This window comes from Pinus tabuliformis, chromosome X (genome assembly GCF_031772625.1).
Source record: "Pinus tabuliformis cultivar Carrire ecotype Pingquan chromosome X, CPIR1, whole genome shotgun sequence".
NCBI lineage: Eukaryota > Viridiplantae > Streptophyta > Pinopsida > Pinales > Pinaceae > Pinus > Pinus tabuliformis.
This window is the reverse complement of record NC_142308.1, coordinates 394,202,561-394,219,428: the sequence shown is the minus strand read 5'-3', so window position 1 is coordinate 394,219,428 and position 16,868 is coordinate 394,202,561. Positions and strand designations below refer to the sequence as shown.

At 41.3% G+C, this 16,868-nt stretch overlaps 1 protein-coding gene across 4 annotated transcripts in view; it reads right to left on the bottom strand.

Annotated features, from left to right (window-relative positions):
* LOC149140189 (serine/threonine-protein kinase EDR1-like) overlaps positions 1–16,868 on the bottom strand; it is a 499,775-nt gene that overhangs the window by 203,490 nt on the left and 279,417 nt on the right. For all 4 annotated transcript variants that reach the window (XM_089447023.1, XM_089447024.1, XM_089447025.1 and 1 more), the window contains one exon: positions 3,897–4,026. In XM_089447023.1, coding sequence (XP_089303149.1) covers positions 3,897–4,026 — 130 coding nt within the window. The remainder of the gene's footprint in view (positions 1–3,896; positions 4,027–16,868) is intronic.

The following is a 16,868-nucleotide window of genomic DNA, read 5'->3' as shown; positions in this document are numbered from 1 at the left end:
TTAATAAAGAAAACCTCCTCTGCTACACTGGTTTTCACAAGTTGTTTTTCTTCCGAGGACAATTGTCCAAAAATAACTCTGTCGATATTTTAATGTGTTTGCTAGAATTTCTCTAATTTTCCAGCATTTATTTTTCCGTAGTATTTGTTTTGTGAAGGTTGTAGGGTATATGTTTCAATATTTTCCATACAAAACTGCAAATAGTTTGTTTAATTAATTTAACGAATATAAGAAATATTATCAGTTGTTGCAGTAAGATTCCGGGTTCCAGAATTTTCACATTCAAACCCATTGGAAGTCTGTATAAAGGAGAGGCTTCTTCCATCATTTGGCACATCAAACTTGTCTTATCTATCTCTGATCCACTGAAGTTAAAGGGGGTGGGGGGTGTGTGGGAGCGCAAAAATATGAAGGAGAGCATGGACATTGGCTTGGCACTTATCTTGTTCTTGGTTGTTGGTTTGGCTATTATCTACCTATGGTTATTTCTGTTGTAGTGATGAATCTGGAGCTCTCTCACATAAGGAAAAAGAAAATTGGGTTTTCCCCTCGTGGGTTTTCTTTGGCCTCAGAGCTAATTTTTGTGTCTCTTGTCTTTTTGTCTCATGGTTATTTTTCTACTGCTCCTTCATGCTTATTTGTTGATATTTTTCTCCTGTATAGCTATTTAATCATTAATGCTATGTGAAATTATTGTTGACTAATCATTGGAACTAGTTATCTGTGGAAGAAAAAATCATTTCTAGCTTTTCTCTAGAAAATCAACATGATATCAAAGCTGGGGAAGATTGAACATCAGTCCAAGTTGAAGTGCAGTGAGCAAAGAATGTATTTCTATTTCTTGTCTTGGAACCCAGCTGGCTAAATTATGTTGCGGCTCTGAGGAAATTTGCGAGCTACCTCAGTGACATTTGTGGCATCTCTTGCAAATTATATGGCAGTTGAAACTAAGACCTCATCACAAGTGATTCGAAATATCTATTGAAAGAAGGTCGAGGATTTATCTGTTATAGAAACTCTTCCATGTGAATCTTTGTAGTCTCTGTGGAATAATCAGTAAAATATGTCAATTCTATCCAGTGGCATCAATTAACTCTGTGGTTCGTATGAACCTCTGGGGCACCATTAAGTCATGTGAGATCCTCTATTCGAATAAGGTATGATCCTATTCTTCTACGGCTCCCATTCATGCGAAAGTTTATGCGAATTTTCTGTGGTATATATGAGCTCTTGTTGTCTTGTGATAAGCATGATATGTGAGCTATCTAAGACTCCAACTCTTTGTGGATGTATTACCTATAAGAGTTGGTGTTGTTTGAACCTAATCAAGGAGTGAGCAAAACCTGAGGATAACGTGAGCTCTCTGGCACCTTTTTTTTGGTATCACTGTGGCATTGAGCCATTTTTATGAGATGTTCTGTGGTAAATTTCATTGTGAAAATTTGAGAGTCATTTGGGAACTTATGCAAACTCCAATGGCACCCTATGCCAGTTTCTGTGTTATGCAAGATCTATTCTCAATGTTACATATGTATGCTTGTTTCTATGTTATGCAAGTTCTATTCTCTATGTTACATCTGTATGCGAGCTCTTTGAGCTGAGAGGCTCATTCTACAGCCTAGTATGAGGGGATATGTAAGTCCGTCCATCCATCCGTGGAGTTGACACGTGCCCCTTTAAAATAAAAATAAACTATGCTCTAAATATAAAAGTAATGTCGGTTATAATAATAAAAAGTGAATATGTTGTAAAGTAATTAGAAGTAAAACAAAATGTGTGAGTAAGATGTTTAAACCTTATACTTTTCAAAAATATTTTAACGGGAGATTTAAATAAACTAGTTGAATATCTATGTTAACTAATTTATGTCGATGTCAACTAATTTGTATTTTTCACTCCAAAGAAGTTTGCATGTGAAGAAATTTGATCTCTCGGCTCTGTTGAGAAATCTAGGGCATAGCAATTGTGTCATTTCTCTTCTAATGATAACTACTTGTGAATGCTTTTTACCTCTTTAGATTAGGATCTTCTCTTTTATTAGATTATTATAATATTCTTCTTCATCAAGAAACTACCAATGCATAAACAAAAAAGAGACAAGAAAACCAAAATATAGCCTATCAGCCACGGCCAAAACCTCTCCCATTTGAAAGGAAAACCCAAACGAATTCTTCTTCTTATAGAGACTTCAATTGAAGAATACCAAGACCAAGAACCTTGACCTATTTGCCACTCCAAAACCAACACACAAAGTTTCCTTGATTAGATCCTTAGTCAACCATCTGCTCCTTCCTCCTTCTCGGCCACTCTTCAACTTCAACTTCCTTCTACTTCAGACCTGCACCTTATTCCGGCCTCCTTGGTAACCCTAGTTGCAGCACATGTGGTGAAAGGCTTCGCTTGGGTAGAAAGGCTTTCTTCTTCAACATGACTTGATGTATTGGCTTGTATACTCCTAGATTCGGCTTCTAGCATAGGAAGACAGACTTTGGCCTTTTCTGCAGCAATAACAGTCCTTTCCTTTGCACGTGTGAGTGGAGATCAACCCTAAAAACAGTCCCAAACACTCCTAAATACTTCGCTCTTCTTCCTTCTCTCTTCGCTGATGATTAGGCTCCTTCATAAGTGATCTCCGCACTTGATTTCAGACCAAACTTGCTTCACCGAAATTCTGCCTTCTGAAATGAGGCTGAGCTGCCTATTTATAGTTGTTTGCCCATGTATATAAGCCAACATGAGTTGAATATAAGCCAACATGTCAATTTGAGAGATTTCATTATTCTTCTTGAAGCTGACTTGTAGGAGATGTCTTTGCTTGGTCTTGGAGGGCCTTCTCATATATTTAATGACTCATACAAAAATGTAATATGCCCAAGAAGGGTCCTTCATACATGACATTGACTCAACTTGATGACAAAACCTAAAGGTTCACAATGGGAACCTTAACTAAAATAAAACTCCTTGATCATGAAACCCGTGATTCAGGTACTACAAAAATAATTTTATTTTTTTCTTTTCATCAATTACATGTTTATTTGTTGATCTTTTTCTTCTGTATAACTACTTAATGATAAATGCTATGTGAAATTATCGTTGACTAATCATTGGAAGTAGTTATATGTGGAAGCAAAATTCATTCCTAGCTTTTGCCCTAGAAATCAACAAAGGTAACTACTATTTTAACTCGGCGACATGTGGCAGAACAGAATGGCGACAATTCGCATCTTACTTTAGTGCACTTCTCTTTAGTTTGGTGCAGTTCTGTTTGCTGGGGTCCTGAAAATTCCTAATTTTGCTGAAATTTGGATGGGCTGTGAAATTCTATTTCCTTCATACAAGGTCTGATGAAGTTGGAACCTCTCTCAAACATCCTGGAACGATTAATGATGATATGAAAAATTTAAGTGTACATTTTCTCTATATTTCCCCTTCTACACTTTTACTTTTATTTACATGTCAATGTTCAGAAGGGTGTTTAAGTCTTCCTGGAAGGACAGTACTTTGGCCAAACAGGTTGTTTATTTTTTCAGTACATTTTAAGGGTATGATGAGAAGTCTAAATTGCATATTCAAAGTATTCAGTAAAAACCCCAGAAGTAGCTCTCAAAAGAACAAATAAATCTTGTCGCACATTTTGGTCTCATTCAATTTACATATGGATAAATTCAAACCTATTCAAACATATAATCCATTATTGATATGATAATCTATGTAAAGAAGCTTATACAAAGTACTCTGAGTCAAGACACCAGAAAATACTCTAGAACTGAAAATTATGCTTGCAATTCAGCCATTATCAATAAATGGTAAGACAGAAGAAACAATGCAATGATATGGCTGATGTTACAAAATTTAAATATGAAACAGAATTACTAATAAAGGGGAAGGAATCCTACATATTTGGAAAGATTGTCAGAAACATTCTGTTCTTTCTCATCTGCAGTGGCGCTTTTTTCCCCACCATAATGGTCTTCATCTTTTATAAGGCGTTCTTGCTTCATCGCCTCATTCATCGCTCGAACAGCTCTACAGAACAAAACTCAAAGAGGTAAATATTCAAATTACTAACAAATCAAAAAGCAAGTAGTATATTGCTTTGGAGCAATAAAGAGAAGAAGAACTAATGCCTTTGTAGAAAACAACATGAATATTCTCAGGTTAGGCATATAGATGGTACATCTGCACATGCTAGCCCCCTTGAAAGACGAACCATATACTGTGAGGGCATGTGCTTAGAAGAAGAACTAATGCCTTTGTAGAAAACAACACGAATATTCTCAGGTTAGGCAGATAGATGGTGCATCTGCACATGCTAGCCCCCTTGAAAGAGGAACCGTATACTGATAGGGCATGTGCTTAGGTACCAAATTAGCTTGTTTATTGCCTATCAATTTCACAGAGTTTATATAAGGTGACATAATAAAAATCCAGCTGAAAGTTACATTTTAAGCATGAATTAATGTATGATATGTCATATCTTGCTTTATAAAATGTCAGACAATCAAAATTATCAAAATTTTGAGAAGTGAAGAACATTGTATGCTCAGCATGATTTATTGTAGGATATGTTATACTCTTCCTTTGTAATGATAATTTTCCTTTGAAGTAGATAGACCAGATTCCTTTTTCTTGTGACAATTTATATAAAAAAATAGCTGAAACATAACACTAATAATTATTCCAAAAGCATCATGAATTGAAATACAAGTCAGAAGTTTATGTCCCTAGTTCGATGCATGTCCTTAGTGATGCGTGTTACCCCTCATATTGCCATGAGAGATCAACTTAATCTTGTGCCGATTCATGGGATCATTCTACCATTCAAAAGGTTGGCAAATTGGTGGAGGTTGCTTTGGTGTTGTGGAGCGTAAAAAGCTCGGAAAAAGATATATATATATATATATATATATATATATATATATATATATATATATATATATATATGCTTGAATGATGATACAATGAAGGAAGGCTTTAATTTAGCTAAGAGCCATTATATGAAGGGGCATGATCTTTGATGGTGCCCCTTAGTTTAGAAATCAAATTAAATAAATTTTTACAATAATTATATACATAGCATTGCATTCCTTTCGAGAGAATGCTTTGTCCTCAAAGCATAGATAACGAAGGATGCTGCTGACAGAACGTTACGGTCTCCCAAGACGCTTCTTCTTCTGGTAGGTCCTTCCACTTAATCAAGTATTCTTCGATTACTCGTGATCGCAACTTCTTTTCCCTAGTGGATATGATACCTTTTGGTTCTAAAATGATCTTCCCTTCATCATATAATGTCGAAAGTGTTGTCTGTGCCACTCGGTGTTTGCCAAGTGCTTTTTTAAGGCAAGACAAATGGAATACAATATGAACACGACTTTTATCAAGAAGGCTTAAACTGTATGCTACTTGGCTGATCTTTTTGTTAATCTAGTATGGTCCATAGAACTTTTGTGCCAATTTGTTTTTTCGCTTCCGTTTTAAGGAAAATTGCTTACAGGGCTGAAGTTCAACAAATACCCATTCTCCAACTCCATATTCTCTTTTGGTTCTGTTTCGGTCAGCGTGCTACTTCATACAATTTCTTGCAATATTTAGATTTTTCTTTAGTGCTTACAAGACTTTTTGTATTTCTTCTACCTGATCTTTAACTGCTGGAAGTTTTGTCTCGATAATGGCAAGGTCCTCCCATTTTGGAGGTTCGTTACCGTACAGAGATTGAAATGGAGTCATTTTCGGTGAAGTGTGGTAACTGGAATTGTAACACTATTCGGCGAGATCTAACCATTGAGCCCACTTATTTTGTTTGTTTGTTGCATAACAACGTAGGTAGGATTCTAAGCATTTATTCACAACTTTTGTTTGACCATCTGTTTGAGGATGGTATGTTGAACTCACGTTGAGGTAGGTTCCTATATGTTTGAAAAAATCCCTCCAGAAATGGCCTTTGAATTTCGCGTCTCTATCACTAACAATGACTTTGGAAACCCATGTAGTTTGTAGATATTCTTGCAAAATATCTTAGCGATTCGTTTTGTTGAGTCTTATTTCTTCTGTGATGTCCCCAATTAATTAATTTTCTTAAGAAGAATTTCCATTTTGCAATTTTAGCGATTGGGAGATATTTTGGTATTAAAACTTACGAAAGGTGGATTAGGAAAAACCCACTTGATCTTTCAAGGAAAGAAGCTCCCAAACATTACAAAAGGAAATAAATCAAAGCGCAAGTGGAATGTGCGGGTCACTCCTAAGGAAATTTGTACCTCTTAGGAGAGTTCGAATTAGTGGGAAGAGAGAGAGGAGGGAACTCAACTTGTGGGGCCCACATGGAGGATGAAAGGGGCAGCAAGATAAATAGTTGTTGAGGGCCTCATTTTAGGCGACTTTCTGCTAATTTGACTTCTACACCATTGTTGCTCAAGTTGTTTAGCTAGGTCACAAGTGTTGTTCAGCACTAGAGATTTCTAAGGGAAAACCTCACTCCTTCGATGGACCTTGAGTGCCACCCTAGGCGAGCATTGCCATAATTCCTTGGAGGCTTTCCAGAGAAGATTGCAGGAAATTTGAGTTGCTCTGTGGAGCAATCTAGTCGCAAAAAAAGGGACCACGTACTCTTGTGGAGAGGAATTTCGGTTGAGCTAGTTTTGGGTTTTTGCAAGACTAATCCTTAGGCATTTTGTAGCAGATTTCAAGTGGATTTGTGGGTTGAGGGTGTGAATGTTGTCCAGGTCAAATTATTCTTCCTAGCGCCTACACAGAAGGTGTTCTGGACTTCGCAATTCTGTGTGAGGGTTGATCTTGGGGGAGACTTGGCTGAGGAATTTTGGGGTTGGCTTGCTAGGAGGTGCAAGAAGGCTTGTTGGGGGAATTTTCTTAGTATTTTGGAGGGGTTGCAGAGGTTGATTTCCTGTAGGACGAATTTTCCAATCAGTGGAGGAGCTCATAGGAATTGGGCATGATTTTGGAAGGTCGGAACTGCATCAAACCTTTCTTGGGTGTTTATGGACTTCTCGTGGAGAGTCCAACATTAATTTGGCAGAATTTGCTGAGCACTTTTGGGGGTTCAAACCAGGGTTCCTGCCAATCAACAGTTGCAAAATTTCTAAGGCCAGTGCAGAACATTGAGGAGAAGTCTTTTCCTTGCATCCGAACAGCATCTTCCTGACCTGGGATATTCTAGCTTGCTTCGGAAAGCCTGGGTGCACACATTCCATGCCTTGTACTCTCCTCTTGATAATAAAATGACTCAATTTGGCTCAATTCTGGTATAATTTATGCGTGTTTAAATGTTGTCTTAATATTTCTGAGTTGCATGTCAATTTTCCAAATAGGAACATTACAGTGGTATCAGAGCATGATCTTGGCCACCTGTGGGGTTCGCCAGCAAGATCATCGAAGGTTTGGGCATGTATGCACAGTGATGGGTGAAACCATAGACAAACCCATGGCTCAAGGGACAGTGAATATGCAATAACTCTAGAAGAGAGTCAACCGAAACAATGAGAAGCCACAAGAACTTTGGGCCCAGTTGAGTAGCACTGAGGGAATAAACTAGAGCCATCTTCATTTCTATGACAGAGACCCTAGAGATAAGCATGCCATAGGGGTGAAGGCACTCACATCATACACGGAGATCAACCCAAGCAGGAAGTACAGAATATGGTGAGAAAAATAACCATTACCCATTTTCACGGTTCAGCCAGGAGTTTTGTCAAAAATGGGTGCAGGAACTTGAGGCATACTTCCGGCTAAACCCCATGAGGGAGGTGGATTCCATTAGACGTGCCACATATCGAGGGCTTACGCCTTTGCGACATGTGCGTATCGGATCCTATAGCGAGTTCACATGGAGGCTCATAGAGAGATTTAATCTGAAGGACACCACACCCCCTCATAGGGAGTGGGCGAGACAGCATCAGTCAGGCGTGGACCTAGGACGCGTTAGTGTTGGTGGAGATCGAGACTCAGATGCCAGGAGACTGAGGAGGAGGTGGAGCATGAGGACACACAGGATGGTGACACAGATTTAGACAGGAACGCAACAAATTACAGAGATAACCATAAACATAGATATGCAGCGGAAATGATACTTCATTTCATTAATGTAAAATACTGAAATATACTTACAAATAGAAATGGAAATAAACCAGCTAGGGCGATGGTAGCTTATCTCTAAGAAGATATGTGGCGGCTACATGCATCTGAATTGTGTTACAATGAGGCTCGAAGGCCTATTTATTGTTGAGAAAAAATGGAAAACCCTAAACATCGAAAAACCTAACCCTAGAAGATGAAATGCCAAACTGTGGGCCCCGTTTGGGTAAATTGGTACATCAACTGCCCGAGGTCGTAACTTTGGCATACGATCTCCCTTTGAAGCGAACAATAGCTCGTTAGAAAGATCTATCTGAGGACTATAACTTTGGGAAGAGCAACATCGGTTCACGACCCGTGTTGCTCCCAGTTTTCCCAAAACACGTCGTTTAGGGCCTCAAAACAGCTCCGAAAGTTCAGGACCCTAAAAACTGCTAAAAATATTAAATTGTGCTACAAATAAGGAAACTGAAAAACTAAAAGAGACAGTTGTGGGGGTCCAAGTGGGATAGGTGGGTAGCCACCAACATCCACCTGGATCATTCCTCCCCCCTTAGGAAGCAATGGTCCCCATTGCGTTGAGTTCCTCCTTGAGATGAGGAAGCTTCAACTGAGATGGGTCCCTGGTGAGTTGTTCTGCAATCTTTGTTGTGTCCAGTAATGGTGGGCAGCATGGTCAAAGGCAGTCCACATTGAACACTGGGTGCAGGCCAAGGAATGGCGGAATGCTGAGCTCAAATGCATTGTCTCCCACAGCCTTGGTAATGGTGTAAGGACCATGTCGGAGTGGTCTGAGCTTCTGATGGGTTTTGGTAAGGCGTTCTTTCTACCGATGCAACCAGACTTTGATGCCCACTTGAAACTTGTGTGGTACCCCTGTGGGTGAGGAGAAATTGTTCCTGTGTTCTGTCATGACCGTATCCCTTTGTTGTTGCTGCATGGAGGAACCCTTCGCGAGGCTCATGGATGTGGCAACGATCTTCCCCTTACTTTGAAAGCGAACCAGATAGAAAATAAATTTCCTAGTCTGTGAGACGATCTTGTTGCCTTTCTTAGCAGCGATCAAAGAGGTGGCAGTAGGTGGGGCTACCTCCGATATCCTGTATAATGAATTACCCAAAGAAATAATAACAGCGCGATGCCTTGACTCATACACAACATGTCACCTCTACAAGTATGGCTGGCCAAATAGTACATCACAAACATCCAGAGCTGCAACATCACACAATACCTCGTCTGTGAAGGGCTTGATGTTGTAGGGAAGGCGGCACTGCCGGCGAACTCGAAGACCTCGTCCTTCGTGAAGCCACCCGATATTGTATGGTTGCGGGTGTGGTGTAGTCGGTAGGCCCAACCGCTTCACGACCTCTGTTAAAATGAGGTTCTTTTGGCTGCCACTATCGACAATGAATTGTAGCGGCGAACCCTTCACCCACATCTGTGAGTGGAAAAGACGCTCCCCATCCTCTGGATCTTCGGGCTCATTCTTTTGGATCTTGGTGGTGGCAACAGTGACGCTAGGCTCCGCATCAATGATCTGCTTCCCTTTGCCATTCCCCTTGTCAGGTTCTGACTCAGGGTCGGAACATGCATCTGATTCTGAAGCCTTCAACTCGGCCACCAGCGACTGCTTGGTCCGACACTCACTTGTGTTGTGAGTAGGGATCTTGTGGAACTCACACCACTTTCCTGTGTCCTTCTTCGACTTCGTGGTGTTGTTCTTTTCTTGTGGCTTCGACGGGTTGTCTTGGGTCACCTCGCCTTGGCTTTGTCCTTTGGTCTTCGGATTTGCAGATCCAAAGTCTCGCTTCTTTTGTTTAAACTTCTGCTCGATTTTGACAGTGTATTGGTACACGTGCCAAGCGAGGAGATGTTCAGGAACTCCATCTCTTCCTGAATGTACCTGTGTAGGCAACCGCAGTATTTGAGTACCAAATGTAGCTCAGAATCGTTGATACCCAACTGTGTGCGAAGGGTATGAAAAATGTTTATGAACGGGGCTGCTTTGAGAAGAGCAAAAATAATCTTTTCCCAACTCGAAAATTCATGAACAGAAAAATAACCCTCTAGCAGATTTAACCATTTATCTACGGCATCTGCGTCTATCTGACTATCGAATATGGGGATTTCAAAATTAACTTGTACCTTAAAGGGTGTGGCGTTTCCAGAGTAGCTGTTGGAAGCCGATGCATCGCCTCTGGGCAGCCGTTGAAGGATCAGCGCAAAGTTGTCCATCATCGCATTCCTTTGTCGTTCAAGGGCTTCTTTGAGCAAGATTTTGATAGGATCTCCTATCCCCTCGTCTTTCTTTTCATCTGCCATCAGAGGTCATCGGGATTTGCGAGGCTGGTATTGCAAAGGTTCAACCAGTTCAAGCCCTAACTCCTTATATCCAGACCTCGTTGGGGACATGCAAAGAAAAACAAAGAAAAAGCAGACCGCTCTGATACCATTGATCAGGACTTGAACATGAACACAACAAATTACAGAGATAACCATAAACACCGAGATGCAGCGGAAATAATACTTCATTTCATTACTGTAAAATACTGAAATATGCTTACAAATAGAAATGGAAATAAACCAGCTAAGGCAATGGTAGTTTATCTCTGAGAAGAGATGTGGTGGCTACATGCCTCTGAACTGTGTTACAATGAGGCTCGAACGCCTATTTATTGTTAAGAAACAATGGAAAACCCTAAACATCCAAAAACCTAACCCTAGAAGATGAAACGCCAAACTGTGGGCCTCGTTTGGGTAAATTGGTACATCAACTTCCCAGGATCGTAACTTTGGCATATGATCTCCGTTTGACGCACATAATAGCTCGTTAGAAAGATCTATCTGACGACTATAACTTTGGGAAGAGCAACATCGGTCAATGACCCATGTTGCTCCCAGTTTTCCCAAAAAACGTCATTTAGGGCCTCAAAACAGCTCCGGAAGTTCAAGACCCGAAAAAATGCTAAAAATAGTAATTGTGCTACAAATACAGAAACTGAAAAACTGAAAGAGACAGTTGTGGGGGTCCAAGTGGGATAGGTGGGTGGCCACCAACATCCACCTGGATCAGATGGTGAGGGGCACACCAATATACCCAGTTTGGCGTAGGAGTCACCACTATTGGAGACCTTTTTGATAGCACCGGTTGACACCATGGTGGAGAGAGTAGAGCCTACACCCATGGAGCCATCTGTTGATGACGTGTTAGGAGACATAGCGGTACCAATAGCCACGACTGAGTTCCACAACGGTAGCCACCTTCAGCAGCATGGAGAACACATAGGTGGTCGTGAGCTAGTCGTCGAGGGGCAGACTGTGACTCATGTTGAGCCCATGTGAAGAAGGACAAGCAGTCATCTTTTCAGTCAGAAACTAATTTGGAGCAGACAAATGCACAGATCGTCAGCAGACTTGTAGTAACTCCAAATAGAATCTCTCTTCAGGCCTATATAGACGAGGCTTGCAACATTGTTAGTGTTAAGTTATGGTATGTTCTATGCTTATAACAGTTTACTTCTTTTTGTTATTATATTCCACCGATTAGCAATCACATGTACATAAAGTAAAGTGCAGATAGAACATTAAACGATCGACAGAAAACAAGCCAAGACAAGAGACACAAGATGTGGTGGCTAGCCAGGGACAAACCCCACAATGTGTGGGGAAACCCTTTGATCAAATCTTCTTTTATCTTCAATAATTTAGCAGAGAGAAATAGTACAATAAATCTTATTCATATCAGCAGTAGCAAACCCTAGATCAATAGCATCAGCATTAGCGGCTTCATTATCAAACTAGGGCAGACCATATCTCACAAACCGACAGTCGGATTGACTTCATTCCACCACCAAAAGTTTCGGCTTCCAGAGGAGGTTCAGATAAACCTACAGCGGAGTTCAGATGAGGAGATCTTCTAGGCCACGCAAGTCAATCTTTGCTTCTGCAGTTGCAGCTTCAGTTTCAGCAGTTTCTGGCTTCAAACTAGGGCAGTCGATATCTTGCAAACCGTTCGTCGGATTGACTTCATTCCACCACCAAAAGTTTCGGCTTCCAGAGAAGGTTCAGATGAACCTACAGCGCAGTTCCAAAGAGGAGATCTTCTAGGCCACGCAAGTCAATCTTTGCTTCTGCAGTTGCAGCTTCAGTTTCAGCAGTTTCCGGCTTCAAACTAGGGCAGTCGATATCTTGCAAAACGTTCGTCGGATTGACTTCATTCCACCACCAAAAGTTTCGGCTTCCAGAGGAGGCTCAGATGAACCTACAGCGCAGTTCCAAAGAGGAGATCTTCTAGGCCACGCAAGTTAATCTTTGCTTCTGCAGTTGCAGCATCAAATTCAACAGCTTCTGGCTTCACATGTGTGAGAGAGAGAGACCCATTTCAGCGCAGTAGAGAAGAGACTCATATCTGTGCAGTAGATAGAGAGAGAGATGTGATGAGATGAGTGAGTATAAATGAGGAAAAGTCCTCTTATATTTATACACAACGTTGGTGGGTGAATAGATGCGACTGTTGGGTTTCTGAGCCTACATGAGTTGTAGGTCGGCTTGATAATAATTCCATAATCAAAATAAATTCATATCTCCATGAATACTTATTGGAATTGGATGATCTTTATATCAATCCTACACCTCTCGACGAGAGGAATCTAATAAAAATATTATTAGCCATGAATAAGATGACCCACATGAAGTTTTGCCCTGGTTGCCAATTTTAACAGTTAGGCTACCTCTGCATAGTGGACAGAGAAACACGGAATTACCTTGACAAATTTTATGTGTCGAACAAATCAGAGAGATGAGGCAACATGAGCTATGCAAGGGGCAACATTCGCAGGATGGGCGGCTAGTTCCGTGTATTGCAGTTCGTGCTCACGATCCTTCCCTTGGGGTTGGATGGTGAGAGATTCTGAGTAGGTGCTTGATGGAGTGAGCTAGGTGTATGCAATTAGTCATAGGTTACAGTAAGAGTCAACAGGCACGTTTAGCCATCGGGGATACTGGAGGCCCGAGTTGGCATTGGGATCCAGGTGGGACTACCTACCACTTACAAGATATGTAGAGTGACTACAGCATTGGTGGTATACTTGACCCAGTGGTTAAGCGCACGCATTCATTAGGAGAGTCTCAGTCAGCGCAAGTGGTCAGTCAACTTGTGAGGGGACTCCCTGGATCATTTGATATGATGGTTGTACATGGAATCACAAGATGACCAGCATACTCTTGCAGGAGTTTGTTGAAGGAGGTGGCATTGTAACGCCACCAGATAATGCCTTGTCTGGGGCCAAGGACTCTCTACAGGTAATTGGGACTCAACAGTCACCGAGGAGCTACATAATGGTGGCATCGCCAATGGTACATGTTAACGCTCAAACTAGCAAGGGACCTAAAGGGGATCCCTAAAGGGCCAATGCTATGCCAAGGGCAACAAATGGAGACTTAGCCCAATATCACCTCAGTTAAGGCTCCCTTTTATTTACGAAATTTCACCGATGCTAGGAGATTCGGTATGTATGGAGTCACCAATGAAGGATAAGTCAATGGATATGAGTGACCCTATAAACCCTTTCCCAAAGTATTTTGAAGGATGAAGCTTGCTTGCTTTCTAAACAAAGTAATATGTATTCTAGGGAAAGGGAGAGAAGATTTGAGGCTAGGTCAATGGGATAAGACTTGTGAAGGAGTTCATCAATCCCTATATCCTTGTTAGAATTGGTATCCTAGATGGTTCATGAAGAATGATCTTTCAAAGGAGCAGGACCACACGAGGCCAAGTCGACCCAGTCTAGTGTATGAGGAAAGAATGTAGCAACCAATGATATTCTTACCCTAGACAAGGTGGAGAAAGGATCAAATAAGTATTTTCACTTGAAGATGTTATTTTCACCCTATGAGGCACTAGCCTTGGGGATGGCAGGGCAAGTTTTGATCCCGGAGCTAGGGCTTGCTTTTCTCCCAACTCCACCGTCAAAATGGCTTCAAAATTGGAGCAGAGCTAGAGGAAAAGCCAGCGCAGGAAACCCTAGGGGATAAAAATTTTTGATGGCTAGCTTGTCGGGAAATTGATGCTCTATGTACCCCAACTTGGCTAGACCTGGAAGGAGGTGAAAGAATATGAGTTTTAGTGACCACCCTTAGTAGATCAGTGCCTTAATCTTTGGGAGAATGGAGTGTATGATGAATATGAGTAGGATTTATTGATTCCCAGTCAAGGAAGCCTCAATATCACTTCACTAGCCTTCTAGTTCAAGAAGAAGCAACCTTGCAGTTTTTATACTTCGATGTGCAAAAGGAATGGCTTATCAAGGTCAAATTTTACCCCTAGAATATTTCGCTCATATTACATGTCCCGTACACTAAGAGAATGATATAATCGAGACAGATTCCACAATTTTAAGCAGTAAATGCATGCAGCAATTAGCCCTAGAACAACGAAAATCCTAGTCCAATGTATATGACAAAAGTAAACAAGAATAACATTAAAAAAACATGTACTTACATGTAACAGAGTATATCCAATCATTCACAATTGACAATACAAAAGCTCCAAGAGAAGAAAGTCCAATATCCACACATCAAAACTCCTCCATAAAGCTCCAATTCATCCTCTACAAAAAGTGTGAAAATCTCAAGAGAGATAAGAGATCCCAACCAAAGTGATGACGAGCAAATGAGCTCATCTCACTTTTATTTATATACAATTTAGGAGTTCGAATTAGCCTCCCTAGCCTACATAAGCCCCAAAAATAACATAATGTTCTAATAATTCAACTTTTAGTGACAAGTCTACCAAACTACCTCATAAATGAAAAAGTAAGCCTCTCAAGAGGTCAAATAATAATCTATGCATGTCCTAGGGCCCTCTAAGAGGCCCAATGGGGTCCATAGTCACCAAAATGAAGAATAGGACCCTCAAAAGTAGTGGACAAGGGGTTGGCCCCTTGTAATAACCTATGGTGCTCCAAATGACAAGTGGGGGCACACAAGTGTTCTCATGGGTCTCCCAGCAAATCGTAGATGCCTATAGATTACCTGCAAGGGCAAGGATCATTGTGTAGGTGATGCCACATCATCGTGAAAGTCCTGGATCCTCTGCGAAGTCTATGGTGTAGATCTGGGGTCAGTTGGGCATGATGGATCAGGTGCATCCTCCTCTTCCAATAAGTGAACCACGAGCAGTCTCTGAATGGCCGTGAGGATCCATGGAGTGCAATATGTTGTTGTGGATGCCCATGGCTCTCAACGCTCACCCTACATGTGCCAATGTATCCCTCTGGAGGATTAGGACCCTTTATAGGCAGATCAAACCCAAGATGGAAATCATCTGCAATCTTGCATAAGATCCAATGCGTCCCCTAGCCTTCCAGTACAACAAGTCATTAGAGAAATCGAGTAAATGAGCTTACCTAATCATGGACCACAGGTGGGGACTTCATAATGCCCTACCCTTGTATAATGCGCATCAGGATGTGCCAATGTCTCCTAAACTCCAAATGGGGTTAACCAATAATCCTATTAGGTGGTTTCTACTTCTAGAGGGGACAATATAGTCAAGGTACATCATTCGAAAGGTGGTGGCATGTGACAGATCGGTGAATGAAGGAATAAGAGGGCCCAGCCCTAGGTCACATGTTGGGGTACAAGGGTAGCTAATAAGAGGGAAGCGCACACTTGGGTTTATAATGTATAGGAGGGAGAAATCGTGGTACATGAGGTACCCCGGCCTTGATTTTTCCAACCTTCTTTATATGCTTTTGCCTTTTTATAATTTTCTTTCATTAACTTCTCGGGGCTCAAGGGATTAGAGCACGATGTATAAGATATAGCAGTGAATTCCCCCTTTTAAGGTGGGCGCTTCATCGCCCACCAGGGGTTGGGACAGTCATGGGCTCCTATATGATGAAGAAGGCTCATAGAACCTATAGGAACCAGGGTGATGGCCATGATAATGGGGTAGAGCTCATGTATTGCCTTTTGTCCACTTGCTAAATGTATTTGTCCCGGCCCGTGTTGTAGGAAACACCACACCCCCTGGATCAAAAGCCCGAATTGCAATCCGTACAGATCCGTGGGCAATCCATCATACGAATCGCATTTTGAAATTTTAGAAATGTGGATCAGGCTGAAAAAATGGTCCCTGCCCTATCGAAACTGAACCGCCCGATCTACGTTTCAGAAATTCCGAACCACGTTTCATACGACGAATCAATCACACGATCCACGGTGGCTCCGAGTTAGATCCGTACGGATCATGACTGCTTCGTTGGGTGCCCGACCGTTTCTGCCACGCGAGCCACATTTTGGCTCTTTTTAAAAAAAATCACTTTTATTTGTTGGGGGTGGGTCCAACTTGGGTTAGGGTGAGGACTGAAGGGATTAAAAGACCCTTTCATCTCTCATTTGCTCACTTCTATTTTATGAGAGCTTGAAGAAGAGAGGAAAAAGAGAGGAGAGACTTGAGGAGAGCTTGGAGGAGTGAAGAAGGAGGAACTAGCAGAAGGAGGAGGAGTTTGGAGTAAAGAAGGGCTTCCATCTACAAGAGCTAAAGAGGTAAGCGCAAAGCCCAAACTTCCTCATTTTTTTGTCATTGTTTTTTGTATTTTTCTCCTCCCTCTCCTACTCTTTCCCATTCTTTCTACTCGCTCATTTAATTGCAAGTTGTCCACCACCCATGTCCATATTCCAAGATGTTCTTTTGGCTTCTATGTATCATTCCACTTCTGGTTTTAATGATGGAAAAGGGGAGTAGGAATAGAATGGAAGAGGATAGTGGTCCCCAT